The following is a 16,426-nucleotide window of genomic DNA, read 5'->3' on the forward strand; positions in this document are numbered from 1 at the left end:
AACCACAGGACATCCTCTGGTCATGCGCAAAGTACTTCAAACGCACAATAGCAATGCTATCATAACACAAACATAACATATGAAAGAAATAAACTCTTCCCTTTGATCTTCTTATTGTCTTTCATTTTTTCATCTACTGCAACTGTAACAAATGCTCCAAAGCCTCTAGACGCAAAGTCACATTGCCACAGCTTTTTAATGATGATAAGTAAAAAATATTATGGAGAAACCTGTGAGAACTCGGTAGAACTTTTTGGATGAAGGTAATGGTTCAGGAGCTATCAGCAAAGTAAAGCAAGTAAGTGCCAATACCAGTCACAGCAACTCTAAGAGTACCATGAATTGTTCAGCAGCTCCATGAGACCTTGTGAAGTAGACAGCACAGACAGAAGGCAGAAGCTAATGTGGAACATATTTCAATCTTGTTTGGGGAAAATAAATATTGTTCACCGTCATCCATATTTAAGCATTATTACTGTGGGTGCAACATATTGCTATGCTGTATAAATACAGGGCACTTACAGAATAGTGTTACACCTCAAGAATCACATCTCATGCAAACAGGACAACATCTAAAAGGACTTCCTTGAGGCCTCAAAGGACATTAGCGTTAAGAGTTTCCCTGAGGCTCAGGTGCACTATATTTGGAAATCCTACTAACATTTTTGATCTCTGTCCTGAAGAAGGTCTGAAATATGACCTGTATGAGTAACCATTGTTTGAGGAGAACTGTACAAAGCAGGTGTGCCAGTTTGACTGAAAACAAGTTAATTATCTTCATGCAGTTAGAAATTTTTCTCTTTCATACCTAGCATGGTTACTATTGGGGCTTAGTTTGAGAACAGGAGATAACACTTCAGCACAGAGTTAATGTTTTAAATTGCTCTGGTCTGAGAGCCAAGGACATTCTGAGCACTCTGCCCACAAGTGTGAGCCAGCAAGGAAGGGGGACATAGATGGGACAGACCTTGACTGAAATCCAGACTGATCAATAAGAGTATTTCATTCCCATTAGCGTCACACTTCATATTTAAGGAGGGTAGGGATCTTCTGGTATCTCTCTCTCTCTTGCATTCTTATCTCTTCACTCTCAGAAACCTGTTCAGGGGAGTTCTGTGTGGGACTTTCTTTACATCAGCCTTTGCTATCCTGCTGTTTTGCAGAGTCCCCTGGGCCTTTTCTGCCTTTTTCTCTCTTTTCTCTCTCTGGGATTGGCTGTTGGGACCAGGGTGCTATTTCCTGGGACTGGCTGTTCAGTGTGGATAGAGTTTGTGAGGAATTGCATTGAGTATCTTATTTTATATTCTATTTCTATGTTTTATATATATATATATATATAATATATATATGTTAGTAGTGTGTTAGTATTTTGTTATTTTATTAAACTGTGTTTATCTCAGTCCAAGTTTCTCCCTTCCCTTTCAATTTATTCACCTATTTGGTGGGGGGTGAGGTGGACAAGTGAAAAAACAGCTGCTGTGGTTGTATTGCTAGCTCCGGTTAAACCACAACAGCAGGGAAGGAAAAATAAGTGGCTGCATAGGATGGAAAAGAGCAGTCTTTTACACTTGTTATCTGTCTCTTGGGGACAGATTTTCCAGGGAGAGTATACCAGCTTATACCTATAAAGATGTTTCATTTAATGCATTTGTCTAGTAGATCCTGTCATAGTTTTCATACATTGATTTATGTGGCAAGGATCAGGAATCACTTTCAGGTAAGTAGTTCTAAGCTCACAATGGGAATCATAAAATGGCAATGTGTATCCCAGCTGCAACTGCCTTCTTCCTGACCTAGCTTGTGTTCTGTACTGGTAAAATATTTGTGTATAGAATTTGAAGGAATGTTTCCTCTACCTTAACTTTCAGACTCCCCTGACAAGCTGGTACCTGACATGACTTTCTTACATCAAAGAAAGCAAGAGCAGTATGGCATGATTGTCCAAGGGATATTTTTTCTTCTGGAAAAGGCATGGAATGTCACCAGTATTCCAATAGTATGTGACTTTTATTTTACTTCTTCCACCTAGTATGCTAGAACTCATTCTTGTTTACATCTGTATATGAATCCCTGTAGGGCCTATGTGGAGTTCAGATTTTCTGTTACAGGCCATGTCTCAGGCCCCAGCCTGAGTGTACAGTACAATTCAAGAGAAATGTAGCTATGCAACAAGAATCTATGAATAGAGAACATGTGATATGTCCGGGTAGTATTTGGTGGAACAAGTCTAATCCACTTCTGTGATAAGAGGAAGACTTTTCAAGGTAAATGTGTTTTGATAAAAGCATGAGAAAGTAGCCCATGAATCCAAATAATAGCACAACCTCTGGAACAGTTACATTGGTTGGATAGTTGTTTTGGGATGTGATGAATGAAAGCAGCAGTTTATTCTTGTCTTACACACATGGCACAACATACAGAACTGGCACAAATAACTTACAAAATCTCATACACCATGCTTCCTCTCCAATAACTTCTATTAAGTTACAACACCATAACGAATCAGGTATTTAGTTACGACAGATCCCCAGACATGGATAGTCTCCCATTCAAGGAGTTATTTTTGTAAGCTACTTAGACAAACATCATTTTTTACATGTTTAATACAGTACAGTATCCTTAACAGAGTTCAAGATATTCACAATGAGTATTGAATACTTTATAAAACAGCAGAATTTCTCATCTCAGTACAGGTCTACATTCGGTCCTGCCTTGTCTGGTTTACAGATGTGTCACGAGTTGGCGTTACTCGACTTTCCAAGCTAGACATTGCTTTAAATGAAACACAAAATTTTATTTACAGATTTTTTAGATTTAATAAAAATGTTTTTGCTTCCCTTTCCTATTCATACTACTTATCCCCAACAACTACCATTTAGCTGGTAGAAATATTAACCCTCAAGCTGCTATAGAAACTTAAAAAATAATACTGAAGATGACTTGTTGGATGCAAAATAAAAGATGGTCACAGCCCATCATTAATTCAAAAAGGTGTCACCTGATTTTTAGAGATAATGTACTACTTACGAGCTAATATAAAAAACCTCTTTTTTTTTTTTTTTTCTTTTTAAATTGCAACCTGTCCCACTCTCTTTCATGCAATCATTTTCAGTGTAAAGTTCTTTCCTTACTAGACATTGTAATAATTCTAGTTGTGTGGTACTGATTTAAACTCTCCATGTCTGCATTAGATCAAACAGTGTCTCCCCTTTTCCACGGTCCTATTGACATTGCTGAGCTGACTGACAAGAAGAGTTTTGCTTTGTGATTGCACTTCAAATTCCATTGAGGCCTATGGGCATCTTTCTTTGTATTGGTGGCTTTGAATTAGCTCTGCTTGAATGTGGCTGGCAAACTTCAGCCCTTAAGTAGTTATCCAGCTTTCTAAAGAAATAAGAAAAAAAGATTCCTCTCCTGGATACATACAATACGCATGTTTTTTTTACATTGAGCATTATCATAAAAAGCACATTTATGTAATTTTGAAAATGTATTTTTACAGAAATCTATAAACACTGTTATATCAAACACATTCTCAAAAACTGGAGAAAATAGCGACACAAAACCTGGAAGAGCCTCAACAGAATTCTTCCAGTACTATTTGTCTACTTGCATATTTAATATTTCAGTGTCCTTTACTGCAAACATAATTTGGCCATATGAGAACAAGTAAAGACACCAAATCCCCAAAAGTTTTCAATAGGACCTGGTTATGTTGTTTAATTAAATTAATTTGATAGCCTATGTATGGTTTTTTACCTGGCATGCCCATTCTGATACCTTTACTCTCATTGAGCAGTACGTTAATTCCCGAATAGTCTCATTTACTTCAGTGGAATTAAACGTGACAAAATGACATACGCAAAAATACTGAAAAAGATTTCCCACTTTTTAAATCCTTCTGATGTCAACAACTAACATCATTATATTCTTTATACATATGGTAATTGAAAATGATGTAGGAGTAATATTTAAAAACAAACAAAAAAAAATCTGTGTCAGAAATCAGGGTACAAACTTTAGGAAATAATCTGCTTGTAATTGTGCTATAGTTCTGACAGCCTAAAATCTATCTGGTGTGACCAAGAGTAAATTTCACATGTCTAAATACTTTATTTATATACTTGTTTATATTACACTTGATAGTCCCTCAGCCTGGCACAGTTTAAGTTTAGACATATATATGCCACACTAACATGGTGTTATTTTCCCCTACCACCACCAGTCTTCAGTACAATGAGTAATGGAAATTAATGCATATAATCTAAGTGAAATGTTTTTTTCAAGTAGTTTTTCCAATATCATATTGGACAAATTGTAATGTGAGCTTGGTTTCTTATCCTGCAAAAGTTTAAAAATGCATTAATCTTTGTATGTTGCAAGCAACTCTACTGACCTTAATGACATTAGTCACAGTTCAGGAAGTTAAACAGCAGAATAAGGTTGTATTTTCTGACTATTTTGTTTGCTCTTTAATGAAACAAAAGAAGAAACAGATTTTTTTCAACCATTATTGAATGGTTTAAAATACAATTGGTGTAAGGTCCTGGATGTTGCCTCACCTCAACAGAAATGCTTTCTCATGGCTTGAAATGCTTAAAGTGTAATTCTTGCAATGGAAAAAAAGTTAAACGCAACCCATATCTAATCCAAAATTCTAGCTATATTGTAAAATGTGCAGTCATCCATAAAGGAGCCCTTTTAACAAAATAATGTATGCTAACTTGCTTAATGATTTGTAGAATGTATGTATTTTGATCACTGTAATAAAACAAGTTATATATATACATATTAAAAAAAAATCCAAGTGTAAATGATTGTACAGTATTTCCACACATAAAACAACTAGTTGCACATGATGTGATATGTAAAGCAAATCGCTGAAAATTTCTTCAGTCTTTGGAATGATCAAAGTATAAGTAAGGAAAACTTACAAATAATGATTGAATTTTCATAAAAGAAGGTTTTTGATTGAGAGGTAAAAGGAACTCCCTTCCTACTGGCCTTACCCTCATTCCATGGCTTTTATAAACTAAGCCACTTCCCCCAGGAAGTCACAGGTGAGATTTTTTTAGATCTAACAACGTATTTTAGTTAGGTTATCTTCTTCTGTGTAACAGTACTAATAAAGTTTCTAGTGACTTTTTCATGAAATATAGTTCATTTTTTTTGAAGTTTATACTGCTTCAGTAGTTTCAGACTATTTAAACTCCAGAAGAATAAGAATCTGATCCAATTTTTTTTTTAAGTCTAATGAAATATAAATAATTTTATTTGCTCTGAAAATTTGTTACCTTCTGTTCTGATAATTCAATCCAGTTTTTATTCACTCACCCGCCCCCCCCCCAAAAAAAAAAAAAACCAACAAAAAAAACCCAAACCAAACCAAAAGTGTTGTAGTTACAAGCCTGTAATTATACATAGCAAAGAAAGAAAACTGCTTCTTGCCTGTGGGAACAGGTATAGTTTTTCAAGTTCCAACCCCTCTCTAAGCTGCTAACCATCACACAACATATGCCATTTGGCAATTTGTCTCCTAGGATATTCACAGATTTCTTTCCAGTGCTCTCCACCTGTTCCTTCTGCTGATGATCCCAAGATTAACCTGCCAATGACCTCATTCCTTGACCCCCTATCTGAATCTAAAACCAAAAATTCAATGCTGATATCATCAAGGCCCTCACAAGGAATATCAAAGACAAATAATTCATTGAACACAGCATTGGGAGTGCATTTCTTCACATGTGTTTTCTTTTTGGAAATTCTCTTCTTAGCATGATACAGATTCACTTTGACATAAGGGTCTGCAATGAAAAGAGAGAGCACAGATCAGCTTTTCAGCAGTGTCATTTAGAAATTCCTTGTTCTAGTTAAAGGTAAATTTTATCACTGACCCACATAATTACACCACAATGATGTTATTTTTCAAGTTATTAAACATGATTAATCTCATCCAATTTTTGTGTTTACATCTGAATTAGTCCCTTCAATCTCCTTTCATGGTCACTGAAGATGTAACCAAAATACTCAGTGAAGTTTGGGGCATGATTTATCTGACCAAATACAGGCGTTACTTCATGAGGTAAATTCTGTGCCGTATTCCATTAACCTAATAACATCTTTACTACACACAAAGGTGATGTTCAAATACATAAAATTATAATGGATTCTGATAAAAATGTATCACTACATATGTGTAAACAGAAATCTTCTTTTGATACACTCTATCTGTAGGAGATAATAATTAGTGCTAATAAGACTCATGCAAAGAAAAGCTTCAGAAAGGAAGGAAGCGGCTCATGCTGACAGAATGGATGAATGGATGCAATCTATGTCTGTTGTTGTCATATGAAATCAAGTAGCTTCATTACATTTCTTCCATCAATTTCTATTGAACAAATGTAGCACAAAGGTATGTTTGCTGTTAGGATATATACTTGACTCTATGTCTGTTCTGTAATACTATTGAAGAAGGGAAGGGAAAATGTCCATATTTGTAGCTGTCAACCAACTTTGCACATTTGCATTCCTCATAATTATTTAGATGTTGCAAGATTCCTTTGCTATTGTCTTCAACAATGACTATATTTCTTCCTTCAAAAGAATTCTAGAAAATGCTTTAAAATAATTTCTTCCAAGTACCTTGGCATTTATTTCAGTGAAAATGTGGGCCTCTTTGCAAATTCTAATGGAGTAAAGATGAAGTACAAATCCATTTCTACTGAACCCAGTTGAACAAGATAGTCTATGTAAACCATCAGCTCATAAATATCAAGAATAATTGAATACTTTTTTAAAAAAGGTAAAATTAAAACTGAACCATATTTAGAAATACTATGCCAAAGTTATCAAACTTAAATGATCAGATGATTAAAAGGTTTTTGTTTCCTTGAACCAACAGTAGTTTAACAGAAGTAAGGAGTGATAGAATACGTCTATCACTTTCGTATTCTATCACTATAATAAACATTTTAAAAATAAGGTTTAATGTAATTTAAATGTTCATTGTCTTCAGAATGAATATATGCCACTGAGCATTAAAAAATGTCAAAATCAATATCCATCAGTGGATTTTTGCTGTTGTTCATTTCTGCTTAAAGGACTTTTTCTGACTGTTATTTCTGGTCATCTGGCTAGATAAGGCTAGAATGTTCTGTTTGATTTTATTAGATCCCTTAAGAGACCTCAAGAGCAGGGATCAAGGAAACCAAGGAGTCTGTGGGAATAGAATAGCTTCTCAGTAAAAATTTCCCATCTTCCCAAGGAGAATGAGTTATGCAGTTTAGCTGACCCCATGGAAACACCATTTAATACTCGTCCTTGTCCAAGATTTATGTTGAACTGAGAGGAAGGTCACAGAAGAAGTAAGGACTGTCATGAGTACAGTATCTTTCTGACACCTAAATACCTGTTGAACCTGGCCTTGCTGATGAACAGCAAATAATGAAGAACTGTCTGAATGAACTTGATGTCCAAGTGTAGCATGACTGCCTGTATCTCTCAGAAATAACAAACAGAATTCATAGCTTCACTCAGAAGATGTAAACAAATGTGTAGTTTGGATGCGCTATAGGGTCCAAGTGGCTGTATGACTAGGAGGGCTTTTGTTTTCAAGTTATTTTCCCACTGAATTAACTCAACCAGACTTGGTCTGTTGAGATCAGCTTGCTGTCATGATGTCTTCATGAAATCTCTGATATCTGCTGTAACTTTGGGGTTGATTATGAAAAGTACATATGATCTCTCATTGTGGAGTAAAATATTGGGCTGCATTTGTATGCTTTTTCCTTGTCATACGTGAACAAAAATGATATCAGGAAGATTTCAATGAAACATCACCATGTTAATTGGATTTATCTATATTGGATCCAGGATGGGCTAACTTTCTAGGTAAATTGCAGTATTTCTTGGTATAAGAAGTAGAAAGACTGTAGTATTGGCTGTAGTAATTATGAATCAGTTCCCAAAACTACTTTCTTTTCTGCTTCTTTCAAAAAAGTCCTGTAAAATGGAAGAATATCAGTCCTATAAAGAGTCAAGAGTAAGATGTGCTTATACAGTTCTTTGTTGTCTTATCCCTAGTATATTGGACATTAATTTTTATTCTGTTATTATGTTACCTAGCATTAATGTGCAGTTCTAGTGTTGGCTTCAAAGAAGGTTCCACTGAATGTAAAACAGCACAAGACCAGGAGAAGGGAGTGCAGAAACTGTTCCTTCTTAGTGCACCCCAAGCACAGCTCATGATAAAGCTGTGTGTTGTGTTACAGCCTGCTTCCAGAACTGGCAAAGTTCACCTTTTCACCTTGCCAAAGAAACTTTAGTACTCAGTGGTCCAAGTTCAGCACACATGTAACTGATGGCTTTTCTTGGTGCTAAGCTGAAATAAACCATATGATGATCTCACTCAGTACTCATCTTCCACAAATAAACCTATTTTTGTCATAAACAAGAGATTTTATTATCTACAAACAACATTTCATCCGTATGGCAGATGGGTTCTGTTCAAGACAATCACAAAACTCCTTGGTTTCCACTGCTAACAGATGTAAAGGATTTTTAACATGATTGAAGAACAAACTTGTAAAATACATACCCTGTAAAAAAAGAATTGACCTAGACATTAATAAAATGAATAGGCTACAAATAGCAGACACATCATTTCTGCGTTTATGGGCTACTTTTAGTCTTTGAAACACACATTTTAGCTGTCTTCTGTCTGTTTGTTTTATAATCTTAGGGCATATTCATTAGCAAAACCATTACCTGATAATCCTGACACATCAGATTTAGGTAGATGCCTGGCTTTTAAAACAACCACAGTGAGTGTGTTTGTTGTAGACTGATAACAGAGAGAGATCAGTAATTCTCCACGTCCAGATGATTTCTGAGGAAACGCATGGAAAAAAAATAAATAAATTAAAAAAAAAAAAAATTAAGCTACTTATAAACAATTACATTGGCCAAACTTTAAACCAAAATTAAGCAGATTTATGAGCTGTCACATAGCTGTATGTTTTGAAATGGTGTAAAACGGTATAACTTATGGAGCTATACTGCTTTACATAGTAAATATAATTCCTTCTACAGTAGCTATATAGCTCTTCTTTCGATTGGTTACTAGATTTAACAGGAATAAATATAAATAACTGAAAATATAGGTTGACATGACATCACTAACTTCAGAGATTAGAAATGAAATCCTACACCTTGAGAAAAAAGTCTTGGTGAACAGAAAATATCTTAATCAAAACTACATTCTGCAAAGACATTTTGGAAAAAAAAAAATAATCTAATGAAGTTTAAAATAGATCTTCAGTAAGTTGTTTTTAAGAAGGAAGGATTCAAACAGTTAGTGAAATCTCATTCCTGATACCTTCTAAAGTGGTATCATATACATGAAATTAATATGAGATCAAAGACTTTTTCTATGATTATTAGATTTGAATTTGCAGGATAGTTTATTTCACAGAAAGGAAGAAGGCAAGGGAAACAAGCAAAAATAATGCCTTATATACCAGAAAACCCAATAAGTTATCAAAAAAATATCAGTGACATAGTTATAGTCATAAGATAACAACAAAACTGCAAAATAACAGTATTAGTTGTAGGTACGTTGTCTGGTAGACATTTATTTGATTTGGCAGCAGGCTTGCTCTTTGAAAACAATCACATTCCACTTCTTTAGCAGAGATAAAGAGATGCGTGTGTGTTGCATGTGCATCTCTGTGTTTCAGCTGTGATGGTTGCAACTTATCTTTACATTCTGAAATGAGATATCATGTTATGAAATATTTTTATCCCAGTGAAGTCAGTATGTTTTGCCATTAACTTCAGTAAGTCTTTGGCTTTTCCCTTGTGTCTTACTATCCTTAGTAGAGCTGCAGTCTGTCTCACAATTCTTGGTGGAGAATGTAGTAACAGCCCTGAAGTGAAAGAATACACTATGGCATCAACAATAAGGTCTATAACAGGTTCCAATTTCCCCAATAAAGACTACCTTCATTCCTTAAGAATCTGCTATAAAACCCACGTAGTTGAAGTGAAAGATTTACATTTACTTCAAAAATCTTTAAGAAATAATTATTTCAAACAGGAAATGGGAGGGAGGAGAAGAGGAACAACGTATAAATCCTTGCAATCTTTCCTTTTAGAGCAAATTAATGGGGATTGAGGCCTCTCGACCTAGCATAAATGGGTCCACTCAAACCTGCTAGACCAGCTGAATAAGCAAGTAGAGTTTTGGACATTAGCAATTTCTCACAACATGCTCATTGTAATGTTCTTTTATTACATTTGTGTAATTGCTTCCTCATACTTCCATTATGAAAGCACCTCAATGACTTGCATGATGAGCAACTTTCCAATATGATAACAGCATTACACAAGAATAATGACTAACTCTACCACAACACTTTTAAAGTTTAAATAAAAAATAAGTTACCCTAACATTTCTTTTGATGATCTCTCGGTCCATTAGCAGCTTTCCTTCTGACAGTTCAGTTCCTGCGAGGGGAATGAGGACTTCTCCAATGACGTCATCTCTGGAAAACCTGTCAAAGCTCAGGATCATAAAGTGAAGTGTTAAGTCTTGAATTTGGCTATAGGGGATCCCATAAAATGTGAAGGTCTCATCGAAAGCTGGATCTAAGGTTTTTCTCAGCACTCTGGTTTTCACCTTGTGCTTTTTCTCAGGCAGGATTGTCATTTTGATGTAGGGATCAGAAGTCATTGACTGTTCATCCATTGCTGGCAGCCCACGTGCTTCTTTGATGTTCACTACAAATGCCTTTTTCTCAAAGTTGTACTCTAAGGAGAAAAAGAGAGTTCCTAGCTTGTCTTGTTTTTCTTCAGATGACAGGGAAGTGATGGATTTTAAACTATCAGGGGATACTGAATCTTTCTTCCTTTCTGCAAAGTGCTTAGGAGACGAATTTTCAAGATCTGGAGAGCTCTGGATTTTAGAGGTTGTTTTGGGGAAGTTGCCATTTAAATCTCTCTTCTCCAGATCAAGATGGAGAGAATTCTTTGGCATTGCTGATTTATTCTTTGCTTCACTTTTTTCATCTGCTCCAAACTTCTTCTTACTGTTGAGATTCTCAGGGTAAATATCAACCCCCTTCAGAACATGGACGAACTTATATGGAGGGGTTTTATTGGATTTGGAAGATTTACGTTGGCAGCAGATCCAAGCAAAAAGAGAGACAGAGAAAACAAGGCCAAATGCACTAAAAATCCCAACCACTGTAGGAATTTCATCTGCAAATCAAATAAATAGCAACAAGCACATAAACAGCAGTTCCTTGGACTCTGTGTGATATTTAATAAAGTAAAAATTTAGCAAAAGAAACTGACACAAGATGGTAATAGCAGCAGAATCAACAGACTGAAAGTGCTTTGCATTGTACATATTGCTCGCCACCTGCAGGCATACTGAGGAATGCTTGCCATGTTAGTATTTTTCCATACACAGAGTGTTCGGTAGGAAAATACTATTCCCATCCTAATAGTAATAACCATTAGTAATTGCTTGACTATCTCATCCCTCTGTGTGTAGTTTCTGAGTTTATATGTCTGTGAGTAATACTGGCTCTCAAAATGTTTCAGCTTTGAGTTTATGATGCTTTGTTGGTTAGATAAAACAGGTTCTGAATTATACATTACTTACAGATACATCATCTGCTTTTCAAACTGCTTCCAGAATACTTTGTACCCTCAATTAAATCATATTTTATGGTCTGTTCCCATAGTTGCCTGGAGGTATGTCTTGAAAGAACTGAGTTTAATTGGAGGTTATAACACTCAACTCCTTCAATGAGATTTTCAATACTTTGCAAGAGGAAGTCTATGAAGAAAATTTAGAATAATTATATGCCCAGTGTATTTTCCAGATGAATGTGACATTAGACAGTCACATCTGAGTCCAAAGCTGAAAACACAATTAGGTGTGTCATTGATAACCATTATGCTTTGCATTTAAGACACTGTGAATCAAAGCTATAGAGAGTTTACAGGAAGGGTTGCTGCTTTTTAGGAGTACATAAGAAAAATGTTAAAATGTGATTGTCTTCTACCTCAATATGAATTCTATACTTCAACAAAATAAATAGAAAATGGAGTGTTATATCCTCAATTGTTATGTGGATACACTAGTCACATATAAAGTATCATTAGCCCTTCAAAGTATGCATAAAAGGAGCAAATGAGCACAACTAGTTGGAAATCCAATTTTGCCCATAAGTAACATTACTAAGTGAGTTTAAACATCCCATAACATAAGAATCAGAACTTAATCTTTATTCCCTGCAACAGTAGAAGACGAGTAGGATATCAATGGATGCCATTGTTTATGAATAAAGACAATTGTGTAACAGTTCTGGTTCTCTCACAAATGATTATCAAATCATTCTGTATGAGAAAAGCAAACTTATCTCCCTCTATGTATTACTAAATCAGCTTCCCACAGGTAAATGCTGGGCAGGTAGACATGCTGATTTTTAGGTAGATGATTAAAAAAATGCACAATGCCATCAGAGCAAAGTAGGACATAATGTTCCAGCACAGAAATAATCAAGCCTGGTTATTAATTTCTTCTAACAGTATTCATGTCACTTTTCCTTTGTCTACAAGCTGTAACAATCTACGTACTTAGTTGTAAGAACTTAATTAAATGATTGAAATTTATATACATAACTAGAAAGTATTTTTTTTCTAAGTTAAGCACATGATTCTGAGTTCAAGAATTTCCTGGGCTGCAGAAATTTAAAGATACATGGTATAAAGATAGAAAAAAAGAAGTGGTTGAAAACTTATCAGAATACTTTAATAGCTTTTAAGAATTATTTTCACGTCTACAATAATTTGTTATGAGATGACAGACTTTTTATAGTAATGGACATTATGCTGTATTTTAATTCTACAGCTACTGAAAGCAGTGGTAGAATCAATTTGGTATTTAAAATATTAAGTAACTTTCCTAAAAAAGTAATTAGATAAGCATGATGTCATAAGTGTGCTTAGAAACATCAAGTGGGTGGGGCAGGAAAGAAGATGAAATGGTAACTAAAATGGTTTTATGTTTACAACTAATTATGTTGTAACCTGAATTTCTTGCTGTTATCATAATGTAAATCAATTGGTTAACATCCAAGGTGGTAAATAAATAGGAAACATCCTCTATTAATTCTGGGAGAAGTTATTATTTCAGTTACGTGTTATAAATCTGGAGTCACTTAATTGAAGTCAGTAAAATGATCCTTGAATTAAACCACTTCTAAAGCAAATATAATCTAGGATAGAGTCAATATTTGTAAAGCAAAGTTCAGAAATATTTCTACTTACTACTTTTCTGAATAAAGCTATTTACATATTTATTTTGTGAGTACTTGTTTATGACTGTTTCTGAAACTTCCAGTATTACGGTTAATCAACCTATATCCAGTGCATAGAAATGACAAAACTAAAAAGTTCATTATTATCATTGCTATTCCCAATGAACCCAGACAGATCAAGATGCAGCTGTTATGGTAAAAACACTGGGATCTTGTATATCCACCTTCCCGACAATATCCTTTACAAGACGAGCTTTCACTTAAAGTTATGTTGACAAGCCTTTCTCTACAGCAGGAAAAAAGGAATTATAATTGTTTCAATAATGGTTTGAATAAAGATTTTCTCTGTGGCACAGGATGCATTTACATCATTTAACTCTGAAGCCATACTACTTTAACCAAGACAGAGAAAACAACCCCAAACCTCTCTCATTCGAAAATGCACCCACACAAAGCTCTCCATCTCTTCTGTTGCTTAACAGAATTGGGGTCAGGGTATAGGGGGATGGGGAGGGGCAGAAGAGTTAGAGAGGAAGAAAAAGAGAGAAAGGAAAGAAAGCAAATTCATACAACTTCTGAGATCGAAGAGAACTGTGGCGGGGGGGGGTGGGAATCAGGTTCCTCCCAACAAGCTGCATGCCGGCAGGCGCAGGGTGGCTCAGCAGAGGCTGCCTACCTGCACCTCTCCCGGGGAGGGGAGCAGCCCCCAGCCCCGCGAGTGGAGAATTGGGGCAGGGATGCGCTTACCGAACTGCTGCCGGCTGGCCGCGATCGGAGCCATGTTGGCGGCGTGCGCTGTCCGCGGTGCTGGAGCCGCTGTCCGCGGTGCTTGAGCCGCAGTCCGGGGAGCGGGAGCCGCCTCCCGGGGTGACAAGACACCTGCCCGGGGAGCCGAACACTCTGTCTTACTGTCCCTTGGCTCTCCGCTCTCACACTGCCTGGGCAACCGGCTTTTCCAGCGTTTTGGTTTTCTGGTTTTTTTTGCGTGTTTTTTTTTTTTTTTTTAAAAAAAAAAAAAAGAAAACAACTGAACAAAAATAAAACAAAACCCAGAGACACAAGCAGTGGGGAAGTAGAAGAGAAAGCTGCGAGGGGTCTAAATGAGACGGGGGAGGGGAAGCTTCAGTCCTCCCCTTTGCACACTGATTTGCCACCCCCTTCCTGTTTTGGCTCTTCTGAGTAGCTCTGCTCTGAGACTGAAGACGTGGTTCAAACCTAAATTGACGCAATCCTGACGTTACAGGGCTGAAATCAGCATCTTTCCCACCTCCCATCCCCCCTCCCAAACCACCACACCCTCCCTCCCTCTTTCTCTTTCCCTCCCTCCGCCCCCTCTTACTCCCCCCCCCCAGTCTTCTTTCTGGGGATTGAACACGCACTCATTGATTATTTTAACTGCCCTGCTGCAGGTTATGAGCTCCCATCCTCCATCGGCCACAGACAGTGAAATGTTAATGTCTGCGATTCAGTGCATCTTGTGTAATACATGGGTGTGTCTTTCTACTGGGATAAGATTTATTTATTTGCTTATTTAACTATCAGCTGGAAAGGCTACAAGATTGTGAAGGAGATGCCAACTCAGATGGTCCAGTCACTCTGGCTCCAACTGCAAGGCACGTATTTCTCCTATGACTGATGTGATACATTTACTGGATTTGCATCTTGAAAACTCCTAATGTGTCTTCTCCATGTCCCTTATCCCTGTTTCTGCCCACCATCCACCCCCACAAAAACCTTCAGGCCCCACTTCATAACCATATCTCTCTTGTCCTCTTGACCTTCCTGCAGGTCTAAGAAAGAGGTGGATCTACCTAGGTATTTCTGGATTTTACCATGTTTGGATATTTGTCTCCAAGTTTGGACTGAGAACATGGAGTGGGGAGGCTGGTAGGCAGGGGAATGGGAGGAAACAAAACAAGAAAGAAGGACTGCCTGTAAGTAGAACTGTTATGGCATACAATAGCCAAAACTAAATCCTGGTGTAACAGAGCTGCAAAAGCCAACACCTGGCATCTGACTCTTCCTGGATTCAGAAGGAATCATAGCAGCCAAATTTGAAGCCCTACTGCTAATTCTGCTGCATAAATGGGAAACAGGTGTTGTTGCTCTTCTAAATAACTAAATCCAGATGCAGGCATAATTTGGCACGATTTTGCTCCATGATAGGCCACTTAGAAGCTAGTATGTCTTGACCCATTTTGAAACATGTTCTTTCTTCACAGTGAAGTCAGAGAAGGTCCTTGAATTTCAGAAAAATTCAAATATGAAGGCCAAGGAATGATGGCAAGCTAGTGTCAAAACACAGCTGAATGAAGTGCCCGGGTTATCCTGAGAGCTGAAAACCTATCGGTTAATATAATTTATGCTTATTTGTTTCTGTTGCACTTTCATCAACTTGGCCTTGGTATGGACCTACACAGCTCTTCCAGGAGCAACCATATCCACTAGCCCAAACTTCATTACATCCCATCCCATTTGAAAAACACAGAGAACATCATAGCACCACTGTTACTCTTACCAAACACCTGTACTATAAAGAACTGCAGAAACTTTTTCAGTTCTTGTTTGTGTTTTGGCAGCAGAGTTTAATTTGACATATTTGGATTCACATGATAGCACAAATCCAAGCAAATCTGGTTCAGCATCTCATCTTTCTGGAAGTCCTCTGTCTCCTCAGCCCTGCTGTCTACTTCCCTTTCTCTGTGCAAAATTCAAACTTGCTCAAAATGTGCATCCATTTAAAGTAATTACATTGAACTTTAGACCATATTGCAGGTCCACAAGCCTCTAGACATGACTGAAATAAGCAAGATCCTTAAAAAAGTTTGGAGTTAAACATGTTTAATTGGGATGTTAAACTACTGTAAGTTGTTATTCTATCTGGACTTTAAAAACAACAGACCAAGAATCAATATGTGGTATAACTCACTCTTATGTTTACCTTACTTAAGCAGGGATATACTAAACATATCTTTTGGCACTTGAATTATTACCAGCAATTTGTGAAACTTTTTATTGTTATTTTTGAATGAAACCCAGGACATTCTTTGTTGATATATACAAAATTTACAGAGCACATGAAAACATGATAATGA

General features: G+C 36.6%; 1 protein-coding gene across 1 annotated transcript; it reads right to left on the reverse strand.

Moving 5' to 3' along the window:
* Positions 1 to 5,496: 5,496 nt before the first annotated feature.
* Positions 5,497 to 14,112, reverse strand: SYT4 (synaptotagmin 4; the record flags this gene model as incomplete). The annotated part of the gene is made up of 4 exons (XM_082074875.1): positions 5,497 to 5,804; positions 8,767 to 8,887; positions 10,445 to 11,259; positions 14,079 to 14,112. The coding sequence occupies 4 exons, from the start codon at positions 14,110 to 14,112 to the stop codon at positions 5,497 to 5,499; spliced, it is 1,278 nt and encodes a 425-aa protein (XP_081931001.1).
* Between the last annotated feature and the right edge of the window lie 2,314 nt (positions 14,113 to 16,426).

This window comes from Streptopelia decaocto, assembly GCF_964273445.1.
Source record: "Streptopelia decaocto genome assembly, chromosome: Z".
NCBI lineage: Eukaryota > Metazoa > Chordata > Aves > Columbiformes > Columbidae > Streptopelia > Streptopelia decaocto.